General features: G+C 67.1%; 4 protein-coding genes across 4 annotated transcripts; 3 read left to right on the top strand and 1 right to left on the bottom strand.

Moving 5' to 3' along the window:
• Positions 1-283: 283 nt before the first annotated feature.
• Positions 284-8,603, top strand: FA09DRAFT_322723 (hypothetical protein; the record flags this gene model as incomplete). The annotated part of the gene is made up of 6 exons (XM_025741062.1): positions 284-1,462; positions 1,510-1,994; positions 2,048-2,171; positions 2,228-2,365; positions 2,424-2,639; positions 2,698-8,603. 6 exons carry the CDS (start codon positions 284-286, stop codon positions 8,518-8,520), a joined length of 7,965 nt encoding a protein of 2,654 aa, XP_025595590.1. The 3' UTR covers positions 8,521-8,603.
• A 22-nt stretch (positions 8,604-8,625) lies between these two features.
• On the bottom strand, positions 8,626-11,285 carry FA09DRAFT_332221 (hypothetical protein). The gene is made up of 2 exons (XM_025743366.1): positions 10,651-11,285; positions 8,626-10,599 (listed from the first exon to the last, which is right to left on the bottom strand). The coding sequence occupies exons 1-2, from the start codon at positions 11,124-11,126 to the stop codon at positions 8,700-8,702; spliced, it is 2,376 nt and encodes a 791-aa protein (XP_025595589.1). The 5' UTR covers positions 11,127-11,285; the 3' UTR covers positions 8,626-8,699.
• A 1,090-nt stretch (positions 11,286-12,375) lies between these two features.
• FA09DRAFT_146707 (hypothetical protein) lies at positions 12,376-13,540 on the top strand. Its single transcript, XM_025739157.1, has 2 exons — positions 12,376-13,163; positions 13,264-13,540. Exon 1 carries the CDS (start codon positions 12,598-12,600, stop codon positions 13,144-13,146), a length of 549 nt encoding a protein of 182 aa, XP_025595588.1. The 5' UTR covers positions 12,376-12,597; the 3' UTR covers positions 13,147-13,163; positions 13,264-13,540.
• FA09DRAFT_146809 (hypothetical protein) lies at positions 13,503-14,976 on the top strand. The gene is made up of 2 exons (XM_025739158.1): positions 13,503-14,263; positions 14,389-14,976. Exons 1-2 carry the CDS (start codon positions 13,631-13,633, stop codon positions 14,770-14,772), a joined length of 1,017 nt encoding a protein of 338 aa, XP_025595587.1. The 5' UTR covers positions 13,503-13,630; the 3' UTR covers positions 14,773-14,976.
• Positions 14,977-15,930: the final 954 nt, after the last annotated feature.

The following is a 15,930-nucleotide window of genomic DNA, read 5'->3' as shown; positions in this document are numbered from 1 at the left end:
AAACGCGCCGCGAGATGAGGGCGCGCCGGCGCTGCGGTTGGGCCACCCAATGCTAGGCGCAGCTGCGGCGCGCCTCCTTGACCCCTGCCTCCACCACCACTCCCTCGCTCGCGCATCAGCCGCGCCCCCTAGGTGTGCCGCACCACTACGCAGCAGCACACGTCCTATTCCACCCAGCGCCACTGCTCTGGCTCGCTGCAGCCGCGAGCCGTTGCGGCGCCACACGACATTCTCGCGGCGGCGCTGAGACTCGCCCGCCCCTTCCCGCGCGGGCCGCCTCAGCATGGAGTCGCAGATCCAGCTGCCCGAGCTCGACGACGACGATGATGTGCTCTACGCGCCCTCTGCGAGCACCGTGGGTCGGAGTGGCGGGCCCGGCGCAGCGCTGCCTGCCCTCTCCATTCCCTCGCGCGGCGGGCCCTTCCGCGGCGCCGAGCTCTCCTTCCACACGCGCTCGGGCAGCGGCACCTCCAACGACTCCAACGCCGGCCCGCCATCGGCTGGCTCTATCAGCAATGGCGCCACCTCCGCCTTTCGCTTTCCGCCCACTGGGCCGGTAGCTGCCGCTCCACCAGAGCGGCCTGGCGCGCCGCGCAAGAGCAGCTTTGCAAGCCTGCGCGCCGCCATCAAGGGCCAGCAGGCCTCTTCCTCTGCCACCGCGACAAACGGCAGCCATCGCTACCCGCTGCCTGCTCCGCTCGATCTCTCGCGCAGAGGGCACGGCCGCACCGACTCCGCGCTCAGCGCTGCGTCGCGCGGCGCAGCCTCGTCCTCAGGCGGGCATGGCGCGCCGTCGACGCAGTCGGCCAGCTCTGCGGCCGGCGGCAACTGGAACGCAGCAGGCTCGTCCATGTCTCGCGGCGGCCATGTGCAGCACAGCAGCAACTACTCGGAAGTCTCTGCGGGCGCGAGCTCCTCGACTGGCTCCGTGTTCGGCGCCGGCTCCTCCATGGGCGGCTTTGCGCCGTACATGACGTCGCATGCGCACCCGAGCATGGGCATGCCGCCCATGCCGCCGTTCCCGCAGGAATACAGCGCGCACATGCCGAGCTTCCCGCATGAGTACCAGGCCTCGGCATCTGGCTCGGCGTCGATGCCGCGAGACTCTGAAGATGCAGTGCGCCCAAACTTCTACGGCGGCGCGTTCGGTGCGGCGAATGGAGAAGAGTCGCACGACTCTGCTCGCTATCTCGGGCCGCCTACGCCGTTGGCCAGCGCCTCGTTTGCGCAGAGCGACTACGACTACGCGTCGGCCATGCCGCACACTCCGACGATGGCGCTGCGGCGAGGGCCCTCGGCCAGTGGGCCACGCGCGGCGGGCGGAGCGCTGGGCACATTGCCAGACGGCGTCGGCTCAGACGACCCCAAGACCCCCGCCGAGTACGCGCTCAACGTGCTGATGAGCCGCTGGATCACGAGCACGGCTTTGAAGATGGAGAGCGTGCAGGAAGCAGGCGTGAGTGTTGCCGCTCTCATCGCGCTGTCGCTGCTACTGACGTGCGTTTGCAGGACACGGAGCCATCTCTGGAGCACAGCTTCGGCGCCGGCGCAGACGACGTCTTTGATGCGCTGCTCGTCTCGATTGCGCATGTGGCGCGCAAGAGTGCCACGCCCGTAATCTCGTCGCTCTTTCGCTGGCGAGCACTGCAGGTCTCTGCAAACGTGGATGCCACGTCTGTGCGTCGGGCCATGCCTCGCATGGGGCAGTACTCTTCGTCACTGGCTGGCGCAGGAACGCTTGGCGTTCGAGAAGTAGCCATCGTGCTGATGCGCCGCAAGGTGTTGATGTCGGCCTACCTCCTCGCACGCGCCCTCACGGAGGTGGCCAAGCAGCTGGGACGGGGCAGTCTGGGCAAGGCGAGCTCGGCAGAGCTCGAGGGCGACGTCTTTGAGCTAATGCTGGAGTGCAGTCGAGAGCGCACGCCAAGAAGCGCAATGCAGGTCGCGGCCTTCGAGACGATCGCAAAGCTTTTGGGCGAGCTCTCCAAGACGCAGTGAGTCGCGTAAATGACGCGCTTCTGGCGGATGCTCACCGAGAGCCATCCAGCTTCGTCGCCATTGGCGATCGCTTTGTGTCGCTGCTCGAGCAATGCGCCAAGGCGCCGGCGTCCAAGGAAGCCGAGTCCGCGGCAGACGTGGCCATTCAGGGGCTGCGGCACCTGACGATCACGGTGAGCGCTGGCAGACAGTGGTCTCCGCAAACAAGACTCACGCTTTGCGCACGCAGGTATATCCGATGGAGCTCTTCGAGGAGGGCGCCGACTTCGTCGAGATCCTCTCGCGCTACTTTGTCGGCTCGCACGGGCAGCGGCTCAAGACGAGCTATGCCGATGCACTGACGCACCTGCTGCTGCCCGTCGCCAAGGTGGGCTGTCCAGAGCCGTCGTTTTGCGTGCCCCGAGCTGACGCATGCACGCCGCCAGTCCGCCTCCGCCGAGATGAATCATCCCACATGGATCAAGGCACTGGAAACCATCGGCCCGCGCGCCTTTGCGATGGCCAATAAGCCGCGCTACTGGCAGACGGCGTATCCGCTCTACGTGGCGTGCCTCTGCGCCGCTCCGGAGGAGAAGTTCCTGCAGACGGGTGCTGGCTGGAGCTGGTTCACGTGCATCGAGGCGGGCGTCGCGAAGCTGAAGGTGCGTCGCGCAGCGTGGAGAGCGTTGACGCAGCGCGCTTAGCCTCGTCCCTCGCCAGGACCGCGCGTCGCGCAACATCGTGCTCAACGGCGCCGTGCGCCTCATCTGGACGTACATGTTCCGCTGCCGCGAGAGCAGCAATACGACGACGAAGCGCCTCGAGGCCTTCTTCCGCCTCTGGTTCCCCGCCAACCGGCCGACGGTGCTGCCGCAGGACGCCGTGCTCAGTCCGTACATCGTGATGGTACACCTGGCACTGTACCGGCACTTTGACTACGGGCAGGAGCTCGTGCTCGAGTTCCTGCGACACTCGGTCCTCGGCGGCAACACGCTGGCGCTGCAGCCCGACGTGCTGTGGAAGCAGCGCATGACCATCGCCGTGCGCGCCGTGCTGCTGACGCTCGACGCGTATGTGCGCGAGGAGTCGCCGCCGTTTCCCGACGGCGCCGACTTCACCGTCTTTGACTTTGACACCGAGCAGCGCTCCGGCCGCGGCGACGAGCTGCCCGAGGACTTCGCCTTTGCGCGCCCAGAGATCGGCGAGGCGCAGATCCGCTTCAACGATCTCATCGGCAAGATCGCGCTCATCTGCGACCACCATGTCGGCGGCGCAAGCGTGTTCGACGAGTCTGCCATCGTCGTGCGCGCTGGGACGTCCACCTTCCAACGCCCGACTGCAGCGGCCGACGAGGAGCGCTACCTCTGGCGCACACACCCCGCGAGCCGCATTTCGACGGCGTATCCGCGGGAGAGCCAGCCGTACCTGGATCTGCTCCGCGCCTGCGTCGAGGCGTGGCCACGTTGCCTCAGCTCTAGCATTCCGTTCCCGAGCGTGCTGTCCGCGCTCTTCAGGGGTCACCTCAGCGTTGATCCTCAGCTTGCACACGCGTCGTCGGAGAGCTTGCGTCGGATAGCCCGGCAGCGCAAGGGCGGCGCCTCGGCAGTCGTGTCCGGCTTCATGCGCTACATCTTCCGCATCGAGACCGTCTTCTGGGAGACGCACTCAAACCAGACGCTGCTGCTGGCCAAGGTTGAGCTCGCGGTCAAGCTCTGGATCGAGTTCCTCAACATCTGGCTGGCGGACCTGCGCAAGAGCCAGGCTGACCAGGGCATGGAGCGCACGAGCGCGTGGGCCATGATCGACGACGTCGAGGCGCACGGTCTCTTCCTCCTCTGCTCTGCGTGGCGGCCGCTGCGGAGGCACGCCATCAGCGTCCTGCGCCTCGTCGCCGTCCTCGACGACGCCTTTCTCTCTCCAGCGCGCCGTCAGGCTCTGGCGGCCGAGCGCGCTCGCGGCGAAGACGAGGAGCCGACGCGCATCATCCACCTGCTCGAACGGCCGAGCTCACGCTACTGCAGTGAAGACGACGCTGGCTTGACGGCAGCGCAGCGGGCCCGCGTGACCAAGTGGCGCGCGCCAAACCGTTCCGAGCCGCTGAGCGAGCTGGCGGAGAGCGACAGCGCCATCGAGCACTCGCTCTGGCACCACGTCATGCCGCGCTTCCTGCGCATGTGTCTCGAACGCTTCCCGACGACGGTCGCCGTATTCCGCTCGTACGTGACGAGTCGAGCCCTCGGCATGGAGACGGCAGTGGCAGCCGTCTCTGGCACCTCGGCGGCCATCGTCGGGACGACAAGAGGCCTGCCAGGGGTAGGCACGACAGCCGCGCCTGCGCTCGGTCCCGATCAGGCTCTCATGGCGGACCACTGGAAGCTTTACATTCTGGCGCTCTGCACGACCACGACGTCCACCGACGGCGGCCACGGCTTGGCACTCGGACACGTTCGCCAGCCAAGCGAGGGCGGCGGCGAGCGCGTCATCGCAGCGCGCGATCTGTTCCAGCGGCTCGTGCCTTTCCTGGCCTCCGAGCAGGCTCATGTCCGCGACGCAGTCGTGTCTGCGCTCGGCAACATCAACATCAACCTCTACCGCACGCTGCTTGAGACGACGCAGGCTGTCGGCGCGCAGCTCAATGAGGACTCGAAGGCGCGGTCGGCCACGCGCTCGATCGGGCCGGCGCGACGCAGCCGCCGCCACGAGCGCCTGCGGACGGCCGTGGCGCACGTCGTGCAGCTGACCTCGGCGCACATGCTGCGCGACGAGACGCTGAGCGACCAGAGCATCGTGATGCTCATCCTCGGCTGGGTCAAGGACACGTTTGCGTTCCTGACGCAGCGCGAAGTGCGCGTGGACTGGGAGTTCCATCGCCTGCGGCGCTTCTTCTCTGGCGTCGTCGAGGAGTTCTTCAACGGCCTTGCGCGTCTGGAGGCCAGCGAGCGCTACTTCAACTTCGACACGCGCCTGCGCATGTTCCGCCTCTTTCGCGAGTGGCACTCGTACAGCCAGGCGGCGCAGGACGGGCCAGTCAAGCTTGCTAACCTGCTTGCCTCGGTCGGCGAGCAGTACCGCGACGACAAGCAGCGCGAGCAGGTGCTGACGCTGCTGCGCAACGAGACCCAGCTGCTCTCGTACCACGCCGGCAGCGCCATGGCGGCGCTGTGCCAAGGGGCTATCTCGCTGGTCGGCAGCGCTGCGCCTGCGCCCATGCCTGGCTCCTCGCTCGACGCCGCGTCGCTGCTCTTGTGGCTGCAGCACCTGTTCCAGAGCCCCGCGCCGCAAAACCACGCGGTCGCACGCCGCGCCCTCCATGCGCTGCTTAAGTTCAACGCCAAGCACGAGCAGCTCGTCGCAACTGCAGTGGAGCACTGCTTTGCCGAGGACGAGGGGACCACGTCTCCGCGATCCTTCTTCGTCGTGATGGCCGACGTCATCGTACGGCAGAGCGAGGAGCTCGTGCCGCTGCATCAGAGCCTCTGCTTGGGTCTTGTCAAGCTTGGCCATCCCGATTCGGAGGTGCGGCGCAAGGCGTTCGAGCTGCTTGATTGCGTGGGACGGCGCCATGTTCCCGCGCTGGCCATGCACGATCTCGAGGTCGGCGTCGGCAGCCCTCTGCCTGCGACGTATCTGCGAGCGCAGCGCGAGATTTCGGCGCATCTGGCCGACCGCTTCGGCTCGCTCAAGGTGGCGATGCTCTCCGAATACACGTCCCGCCTGCCGGTCATCGACATCATGCGGCGCGCCACGACGCTCGGCCTGCTGCCTGAGTGGCTCAACGGGCTGGAGCTGCCGTCCACGGGCGCCGCCGACATCGACCGCAGCGGCAGCTTCGCGGCCAGCTTCGCCAGCGTCGAGGTGCCGGGAGAAGCATTCGTCGTGCTCACGAACCTCATGTTCCTCACGATCAAGTACAGCGACGACCACAACTTTGAGATCCAGGACATGTGGGCGAGCCTGGCCGAAGGGCCCGGCGCCGGCGCCAACGCGGCGGTCATCGTGCGCTTCCTCGTCGAGGAGGCGCTGCGCTTCCGCAGCTCGGCGTTTGTCGTGCAGGCCAAGCGCGCCATGTCGTGCCTCTCGCACACGGTCATCGCGCCGGTGCTGTTCGCCACGCTCTGCGCACTCATCGAGCCGTCCGCCATGATCCCCGTGCCGCGCGACGAAGCGCTTCCCGCGCTAGAGGCCGCACTGCAGCACCTCCACTGCGCCGTGCTCGATCCGCTGCTGCCGGACGCCTCGCGTCGCCAGGTCTTCTCGCCGGGCCAGATCGCGCTGCTCTTCGTCGGCGAGCTGACGTACGACCGGACGGAGCATCTCGCGTCGAGCCTGCCGCTGCTGCTGCACGCCATCTTCATGCAGGTCGACAGCGTCTCGCAGTTTGTGCAGGAGCAGATGATGGCGATGCTCATGCAGATCATGCGTACACTGACGTCGGCCTCAGGGCCCGTCGTTGCCGAGACGAAGCCCGAGGCCGCCGACGCGGACACCAGCCTGAACGCCACGGCGAAGCAGAAGGTCGAGCAGCTCTTCGCCAAGGGCTCGGCCGTCTTCTGGGCGCACGACGACCTCGACCTCGATCTTGACCAGACGCGCACGCCACGCACGCTGCGCTCCACGCTCACCGAGCTGCTCGCTGTGCTGCATCCCCTGCTGCCCGAGCTGCGCGCCGAGTGGGGCCAGACGTCGCTGCACTGGGCCACGTCGGCTCCGGTCCGGCACATGGCCTGCCGCTCGTTCCAGACGTTCCGCGTTCTCCTGCCGGACACGACGCCGTCGATGCTGGCAGACATGCTCGGTCGCCTCTCGAACACCGTTTCGGATCCAAGTGTCGACGTGCAGGCGTTTGCGCTCGAGGTGCTCTACACCCTGACCGCCGTCGTGCGCAGCGCGGACGCCTCGCAGACGGAGCTACTGAGCCAGATCTTCTGGGGCAGCGTTGCGTGCCTGTCGACCGCCAACGAGCGCGAGTTTGCCGAGACAATCACGCTGCTCGAGTCGCTGCTCGACAAGCTGGACATTGGCGCGCGCGACACGATCGACATGCTGCGCGACCGCTGTCCGGAAGGCTGGGAGGGCGAAGCAGGCGGTCTGCAACGGCTGATCCTCCGGGGCTTGCGCTCCTCGGTCACCTCGTCGGCGTCGTTCGCCGTGCTCGCACGCCTTGCAAGCGTCCAAGACGACACGCTCATCGACGCCTACGGCTCGCGCCTGGCGCAGCTCTTCACGGCGGCGCTGCCGTGGTTCCTGCAGAGCACCGACGCTCCGCTGACGCAAGACGACTCGGTGCTCGCGCTTGCCGGCAACATTGCGCTGCTTGCCGAGCACGAAGGCAAGGCGGACCTGCACCGCGTCGCGACGTCAATTGCCAAGTCGCGCTTCCGCACCAAGGACGACCTGGTGCGGCAGGCCGTCGGCTGCATCCGCGTCAACTTCCTGCCCGCGCAGGGCCCTGATCTGGCGGTGCTGCTCCTCAGCCTGGCGCTCAACCAGCACGAGTGGCTGCGCAAGCAGACGCTGCAGGTGCTCAAGGTCTTCTTCCAGGTCATCGACACGCGCTCCGACGCCTTTGCCAATCTCGGCTCGGAGCTGCTCATGCCGCTGCTGCGCCTCTTGTCCTCGTCGCTGTCGGCCGAGGCGCTCGACGTGCTCGACGAGCCCATCTCCATCAACGGCGGCCCTGCAGCGAACCAGATTCTGCGCATGAGCCTGCAGTGGGGCAAGCCGAGCCGGCGGCGCGAGCAGTCGAGCGACGCGTCCATCTTTGGCGCGCCAGACGACAGCGGCTGGGCCGTGGCGCACCCGCAGGAGATGACGGCGCGCAGCCGCATCAACGTGCAGGCCGTGTTCAAGACGTGCGAGCTGGCCCTCGAGACGGCGCCCGTCGGCGAGGTCAACTTTGTCGAGTGCGACGATCTGGAAGAGGACGACACGAGCGTCGTCGACCTCGGCCTCGGCGGCGCGCTGTCGCAGCTGCACGCCCTCTCCAACTTCTTCGAGCCGGACTCGAGTCCGTCCGTCGGCAGGCCGGGCGCCAGCGCGTTCCCGGCGCTCGCAGGCGAGAGCGACGAGCAGGTCGCGCGCATCCTGGCGCGCTCGGCCGCACGCTCGACGCCGAGCAGCCACGACTTTAACGGCGAGCGAGCGTCACTCGACCGGTCCGACGCGGGCAATAGCTACTACGGCCTCGAGCCATCGCCCTACGCCTCGGACGCCTTCACCCACCCCGCCTCCATCGAGGCGGCGCGCGCAGCCGGCATCCTGCCGAGCCTCTTCACCGACGTGGGCCGCCTGCGCTCGCGCAGCGACAGCGACTCGAGCTCCTCGCCGCTGGCGCCGCACGACGACGGCAGCTCGACGCCGCATCCGCCCGCTGCCTATGCGGCCGCTAGCAACGGCTCCGAGTCGGCCGCGACGACGCCGCAGCGCGAGCGCTCCTCGGCCTGGCCGGGCAAGACGTTCTTCCGTGGCCGTGCGTCGCCGCGCGCCTCGCCCGAGGCGACTGCTGTGCCGAACCCGCTGGAGCATGCTCCTCAGCGCCTCTGATACCCCTTGCTTCTCTGCTCCTGCTGCGCCCTCTCATCTGTACAACACACCTCTCAATCCAACGTCACGCGCGGAAGCATAGCTGAATAGTTGCGTGGTAGTGTAGTCGCACAGCGTGACATGGCGCGGGGCAGACGCGAGCGGCCGAGCGCTCGTTTGCCGTGCGCGATCCCTCTCCTCTATCGCGGCGTCATCTCCGAGTCGGTGCTTGAGACGAAGCTAGCGTCCTGCGCCTGGTCCTCCTCAATCGCATCCTGCGCCGCTGCCGCCTCCATGTCCAGCACGACGGCCGGCGTGATGCTGCGCAACGTGCCTCGCGATGGCCGCTTCACGAGGCCCGGCCTCGAGCGCGTCTTGGCGTGCGAGCTGCTCGCTGCCGAGTGTGGGCCCGAGAGCTCGGACACGCCCAAAGACGGCGAGCCATTCGGTGACGACGATGAACCCTCTCCGGGAGCCCAGGAGAAGTTGGGCGCGTAGGGCGGAGGCACGTCAGAGTCATCGCCGACTCGTGATGTCGATGCACTCGAGAAGTGCCCGCGTGGCGCATCGGGAGCCAGGCGTGCGGCATCGCTGGAGCCTCGTCGAGCAATGTACGAGCTACTCCGGCTGCGCGCACCGGTGTGCTGCAGAGTGTTGGCGCGCGCCAGCGTGGCCCGCACCGGTGCGTCGTTTGCCGCATCGCCCTGCGGCGTCCACGTCTGAGCAAACTTGCCCGAGCCTGCAGCTGCGGGCGGCTGAGGGCCAATGTCGGCAGAGCCAGGACGCGCCTCGACGTCAAAGTCTGCTGGCGACGGCGTGCGTCGTGGGAGGTTGGGCGATGCGGCCCGCCACGACGGAGGCAGTAGGCTAGCAGCCCATGCGCCAAGGCTGTTGCCGCGCGAATGCCCGCCGCTCGAGTACGCATCGCTCTCGGGACTGCCGCTGCCGCCGCCGACGAAGAAGGCAGGCAGGTACAGCGTGCCGCTGGATGGCAGGCCGGAGGAAGTGGCAGTCGTGGCGGCAGATGGCTTCTTGCTCTTGCTGGCCGTGCCCGAGCGGGGCATGCCGGCGCCCTGTCCACTCATCGACGATGCGGGCCGCGCAAAGCCACTGCCGGCCCACGCCAGCAGGCCCTGCTGCGGGCCGCTCGCCTCGTTCGAGTCGGAGCTCTCGGCATCGTCGGAATGCTCGCCATCGTGATCTGCCAGATCGAACATGGGCACGCTGAAGCGCTGTGGCCGCGGTGCAGCGACGCGCGGCGCGCCGGCGGGCGCATCGCGAGAGAGCATCTCGTACCCGCCGCGCGTGCGTGCATTGCGCGTAGAGGATGGCGCTTCGGGCTCGGAGCGCAGCGGCAGACTGATCCAGCGCGCGCTCGAGTCGTTGCGCGCCATGCCTGGCCGCCGCGGGCCTCGTCGCTTGTGGCCCAGCGCGTGCAGCAGGCGCGGCAGCAGCGTCTTGCCGGCGCCCCACGCCACGACGCAGGCGCCGAGGAACATGAGGAAGCGGCCGTGGTCGCGCAGGAAGATGAGGAAGCCGGCGTCGTTGGCGTGCCACGACGAGCCGTAGAAGTGCCGGAAGAAGGCATCGGGCGCCTCGAGCGGCTTGGCATTCTTGCCGTACAGGCTCTTGGGCAGCACGCGCAGGCCCTCGAAGCCCGCCGCGGGCTGAGAGGGCCGCGAGGGCACGGCGGCGCCATGGGCATCGACGTAGATGCCGTACGAGGCCGAGACGAACATCGGGCCCGTGCTGAACATGACCGTCGGGTAGTTGGTGAGGTACTGGTGGTTGAAGGTGACGAGATTGTGGATGAGCTGCTCCATGAACGGATGGCCGCGCGCCGCAAACATAATGTCGTTGGACACGCCCACGGGAATCGTCTTTGGCAGGATGACCTCGAAGCGCAGCAGCGGGTCGAAGCGCCGCAGACAGCCGACGTCGAGGTCGATGTACACGCCGCCGTACTTGTGCAGCACAAAGTAGCGGATCGCATCGGCGCGCTGGATCGCGTAGGGGTAGTTGTCGAAGACGCTGATGAACCAGGGGTAGTGCTGCACGATGAACTCGCGCGAGGCCGCGTCTGACCAGAGCATGTACTCGCTGCAACGGGTCAGGGCAAGCTCTGCAAGGGTGTGCTGTGCGGCGACTCACTAGTCCGGGTGCATGGCGCGACACTCGTCGCTCACCGCCTGCCACTTGGGCGGCAGCGTGTCGTCCTTCCACGTCTGGTGGATGATGCGCGGAATCTTCTCTGGCGGCGAGTTGGGGTTCCACGGCGCCGGCGTGTTGTTGCGCATGGGCGAGGCCATGCCTGCGGCCGAGAGGCGCTCGATGCCCGCCTGCTCGGCCGCCGTGGGCGCCGCAGTGCTGGCCGCTGGCGGACGCGGGCGGTGCAGCATCGTCGCGAGCCACGGGTAGCGCGCCGCCCAGCCGAGCGGCAGCGTGTCGGCATCGCCGCCCCACTGGATCTCATCCCACGTTCCGAGCTCCTCGGGCAGGATGTAGGCGCTGTCGTCGATGCTGAAGTAGGCGCGCACCGTCGAGAGGAAGATGACGGTGCCGAGCAGGAAGAGCGCCAGCAGGCTCAGCAGCAGCGTCGAGGTGCGCCGCGAGAAGAGACGGCCCATGGCTGCGAGGCCGGCAGCGGCAGGAGTGTCAAGTGCGGCGAGGCAGAGGCTGGCGGCGCGGCGCAGCGCACGCTCGGGCGCTCGCTGAGGGCGGCGATCAGAGCAGACGGGTGCGCGCTCGCTCCAGACCGCAGAGACGTGCTACGCTGGCGGCGGGAGGTTGAGAAGAACGGGGGTAACGAGGCGGGGTGTGAGAGACGGAAGGATGGAGGCAGCTGTCAGGAATAGCAGCAGCCGCGGCGCGGGCCCAGGCATCTCATCGCCGCCGCGGCGCGCCATCAAGGCAAAGCGCGGAGGCGCGGCACCGGCACGCGAGCTGCGCAGCGCAGCGATGGGCAGACGCGCAGGCAGCAGGCGAGGCGCAGCAGCAGCAGCGCGCCCCGGCCTTCTCCTCGCGCCAGGCACGGCAGCACGGCGCTTGGCAGCCGAGGCGCGCAGCTGCGCAAAGCAACACGCGCGGGCACGCCGCCTGTGTGCGCCGCCGCGCCGCACGGCAGCGTCACCTTTTCCGCCCTCCGCACGCCCCGCGAGACCCCGAAGGCTCGGCGTGGCACGCGAGCGCGCACAAGGCGCGAGGGCGCTTCACACGTCAGCCATCGACGATCGGCACTCAGGGTGCGCCAGGCGCTGCGACGACGGCGAGGGCGTGAGCAGCTGTCCGCTGCGCTGCGTCGCAGGCGAGACCTCAGGGTACAGGGTGCACGCCTCCCCTTGCTCTCTCGAGTGGTGGCTCGGCCGGCGGCCGGAGGAGGCGAGCCGGCGCTGCGGGCTGAGCGCGAAGTCGAAATCGCAGCGGCAGCGGAGCGGCTCGGCGGCCGCGGTCCGAGCGAGCACGAGGTGCCCCTGGCCTGTCACAGCCGCAGCTCCTCTCTGATGCGCTCGAGTTCAGCTTCACAGCAGCTGCAGCAGCTGCTTGAGGCAGTGCTGCGTATGCTTGCTGGTGTCGCTGCAACGGCGGACGGGTGCAGCGCAAACTTGCTGCGCCCCTGCTGCGGCACGGCTCATCCGAGCCGCGGCAGGCGGTGAGGCAGACCCGCGGAGCAGCGCTGGCGCGCGGCGTGCATCCCGCGGCTGCTCCCTTCTCTCAGGGCCCAAGCCCCCCTCCTTGAGCCCCCTCGAGCGATGCACGCCCGGTCTCCAGCAGCCTTGCATCCTGCATGCCCGTGTATCTCATCGCCGGGGTAATTTCCGTGCTCGTCTCGCTTTCGGAAGGGCCGCTTCGCCGAGCGCACCCGTACGCCAAATCCTCTCGTGGAGAAGCTGGTCGCCCACCCGTCGGCTCCGGTCACGGCAGCCGAGCGCGTCAGGGGAGCACGCCGCGCTGAGGGCGGACTGCGATAGTCGACGCGCGAGACTGCCTCCGTGGACTGAGCTGTTGCATTCAAAATTGAGCTTGCCTCTCAGAGAGCAAGCGAATGAAGAGCCTCAACCCCCAGCAGAGCGTCAGCCTGCAGCGCGTAGAGCGAGGGCGATGTGTGCGGTGCGCGACGTGTGCGGTGCAAGGCACGCGTGCTCGCACGGCCCATGGATGACTGAAGGCGTGCCGCGCCGTTCTCCCTGCGCACCTCCGGCTCCACGCAGGAGGCGCTCGCACGCGCAGGCAGCCTCGAGAGCTATATCAGGGCCGTCGTCGGGTCAACTCGGGTGCGGAAACATTCGATTGGGCGAGACAAAGTGCTTTTGCTCGGAGGGCCCCAATGGTTCGCCTCGGCGCGCCGCAACGGCGCCCAGCCACTTGCCACGCAGCCGCGATATCAAGAGCGCTCGATGTCCTGCGCCGCTTCTCTTCTCTCCACCACCACCACCGTCGTCTCCTCCTTTCCTTCTTTCTTCGGCCTTTGCCTCGTTTCCTCTCTTGCTCTTCCGACTCTCCTTCACTTCGTCAATGACCAACACTCCTTGGCGCTCCGCCTCGCTCACCATCGCGCGCTCCACCTTCACGACTTGCTCGTCGTCGCACGCACGGCAATTCATGCTTCAAGTCTCGCCGTTGGCTCACGATGCAGCCGGTCAGACGTGAAGCACGCCAATGAGCTGGTGAGTGACCTGTCCAGGCGATGGAGTCGGGATGGACACACGTGATGGAGAACCGCCACATCGCTCAGGAGGCTGACACTTGCCCCGCTTCGCCACCCAGCCTCGTCTTCCAGCGCATGCGTACGGCCTCTTCGTCCGGCCTCTTCGATCGTCTCTTCCTTCTCTTCCCTCAAGCTCTTCCCGGCCCTTGATTGCACTTCACCCATGCTAGCTCATCGGACAGCTGTGTCGTTCCGATCTGGCCGTCCAACGTGCTCGTGTCATGGCGTCGTCCAATCTGCGGTCCGGCTTCATTCTAGCTTCAACGCCTAGTGTCGTCTCCGAGCATCAACTGCGACACTCAAGTTCGTTCGTCGGCCGTCGTCACTGCAAGAGGCGGCATCGGCCGAGACGTCGACGCGCGTCCAGATGATTCGGTGTACTATTCGGTGTCCGATGCGAGCTATCGTCAAGCATCAACCTTGCCGATGAGTCGCGTCGGCGCAGGCGAGTACACCAAAATCATTCGATCGCGTGTCGAGGTCTCCGCTGCTGCCGACGCCGACGAGGAGGACACGTCGTTTCGAGCACGGAGGTGCGGCCACTCGTCTCATCTCATCGTCCGACATCGTCGACCGGGCGCGACGTCGAACCACGGCCAAGCGGACCGCTGGTCCTGTAGCGTGATCTGTCGTCAAGCATTGACGGCAAGTCGCGCTACGGGACCGGCATCGGCTTCGTCCGTGGATCGCCCTCGAGCATGGTACAGACGAGTAGGACAAGTCGTCTCGAGCGCAGAGCAAGTGGCACACGCCTCATCACTCCGGCCACTCCGGCCGTCAACCAGCCGCAACGTCGCTTCATGGCGACTGATGATGATCTCGTCACGTAGAGCGCTGCCTGGCTGTTCGTCGAACCTTGACGATCAGTTGCGCAGCGCCTGCGAGGTCGAGGCCGTCATCGTGTCCCACATCGCGTCCTCGCTGCTGCCGACAACCAGCAAGCCGAGCTGCCTCAAGCACCATCGATGCCGTACCTCTTCATCCGGCCGAGCCATCAAGGCGCAAGCCAGGCGCGACTTGATGGTCTGCCCACTCGGCCTGCTCGTCGTCGACCGGGACATCGAGACGCGAGAGAGTGGTGTCTGGCTACTCGTCGGCGATGTTGCGCGACTCCTGTCGAGACTTGGCTACTCGTCGGCGATGTCGCGCAACCTGTCGCCAAGTCTCGACAGGAGTCGCGCAACATCGCCGAAGATCTCTCCGTCACCTCTTGCGCTCTTCCCTGTTCCGGCCGCCGACGAGCAAGGTGCGATGCCGTCCCTGCGCCGCACGTCATCGTCGAGGCCGGCCATCGAGGCGCACGGCTTCCACGACTTGGAGCTCTGCCGACTCTTCGTCTGAGTGCGAGTCCGGACATCGACACGCGGGGCACAGACGAGCGCATTTTCTTCGGAGCCGTCGCGCGACCTGTCGCCAACGACAGGACTCGCGCAACGTCTTCCATGATGACATTATCGCCGTGTGCTCGCCTGTGTCTGCCGTCCGAGTCGGCGACCGGCAGAAGCGCCGCCCTGAGCACGACTTCAGCGCCGCACGCCATCGTCAAGTCGGAGCATCGAGGCGCATGAGCTCTGCGGCTCGATGCTCTACCTACTCCTCCTGCTCATCGACGAGTGAACGTTGGTATTCGAGCAGCTGACGGCTGGTCGCCAAGCCAACCGCCGCCTGATCGTCGCCACTCTCGAGGCCCAGGAGCGCTCTTGAACTTCAAGCGCGCCTCTGAGGCTCGAGTCGTCGTCTGTCGAGCCGCGAGTGGCGGAGGTTCACCACCCGCCGGTCCTCGGCCATCGACGCTCGGTCGTCGATCAGCAACGCGCGACGTCACGAGCACGACATTGTTGCCGTACGCCTCATCGCCGAGCCGAACCGTCGTCGTGCGAGTCATCAGCGGCTGAGCGGACCGCAGCTTCACGTAGCCTCCGTCAATCAGGACGTACTTGCTCTTGAGCGAGGCAGGTGCCGGGTCTGTGTTCGCGTCAGGCAGCTCTGCCGAGTCTTCTTCGAGCCGAGACGTTCATGCCCGAGTGCTCATCAGCGGGATGTTAGCGGCGAGATCGATCTGACTTGCTGCCGGTCTTGACACGTCGTCAATTCCCGCAACGACTCAGATCGCGCCTCGGTCACGATCATCCCCCTGTCGGGCTCTCGTGCATCGACGTTCCGGCCGGCGATGACGCCGAGCAGAGGTTCCTGACGCCATCGCGGATCGCCCACCCGTCGAGTCTCGCGCATCAACGCCACGGCTGCCGACGACTAGCAAGACGCAGCGTCATCCGTACGACTTCATCGCTGCACGCCTCATCAACCACCCGGCTCATTAACGACGGAGTCCGCGGCACGGCAACCCACCGAGACGTCGCGCCGCTCCAAAGACATCCTGCACCTCGCCTATCAGCGGCTCTACCTCAAGTTCAGCAGCAACAGGCCCGCCCGCGAAGCCGGTCGAAGGCCTCGTTGTTGCTGCTTCTGAGGTGAGCTCTGCTGTATGCGAGCTGGAGGGTATCTTTGGAGCGCGAGCACGACTTCGACGCCGCGCGCCTCTTCGTCGAGCCGGCCATCGGCGCGCAAGAAGTTCGCGGCTTGGCGATCTGCCGAGACGTCGCACGCCTCGCCGTCAAGAGGAGCAGCAGCAAGATGTCGGCTCGAGGTGGAATGGTTAAAGGTCCGACCAGCGCCCAGGACGGATCGCCGCGATCAGTGTCGCGGACGACTCGCCTTGAGCGCGC

The sequence above is a fragment of the Tilletiopsis washingtonensis genome (genome assembly GCF_003144115.1).
Source record: "Tilletiopsis washingtonensis strain MCA 4186 unplaced genomic scaffold FA09scaffold_23, whole genome shotgun sequence".
Taxonomy (NCBI): domain Eukaryota; kingdom Fungi; phylum Basidiomycota; class Exobasidiomycetes; order Entylomatales; genus Tilletiopsis; species Tilletiopsis washingtonensis.
This window is presented reverse-complemented; position numbering and strand designations above follow the sequence as displayed.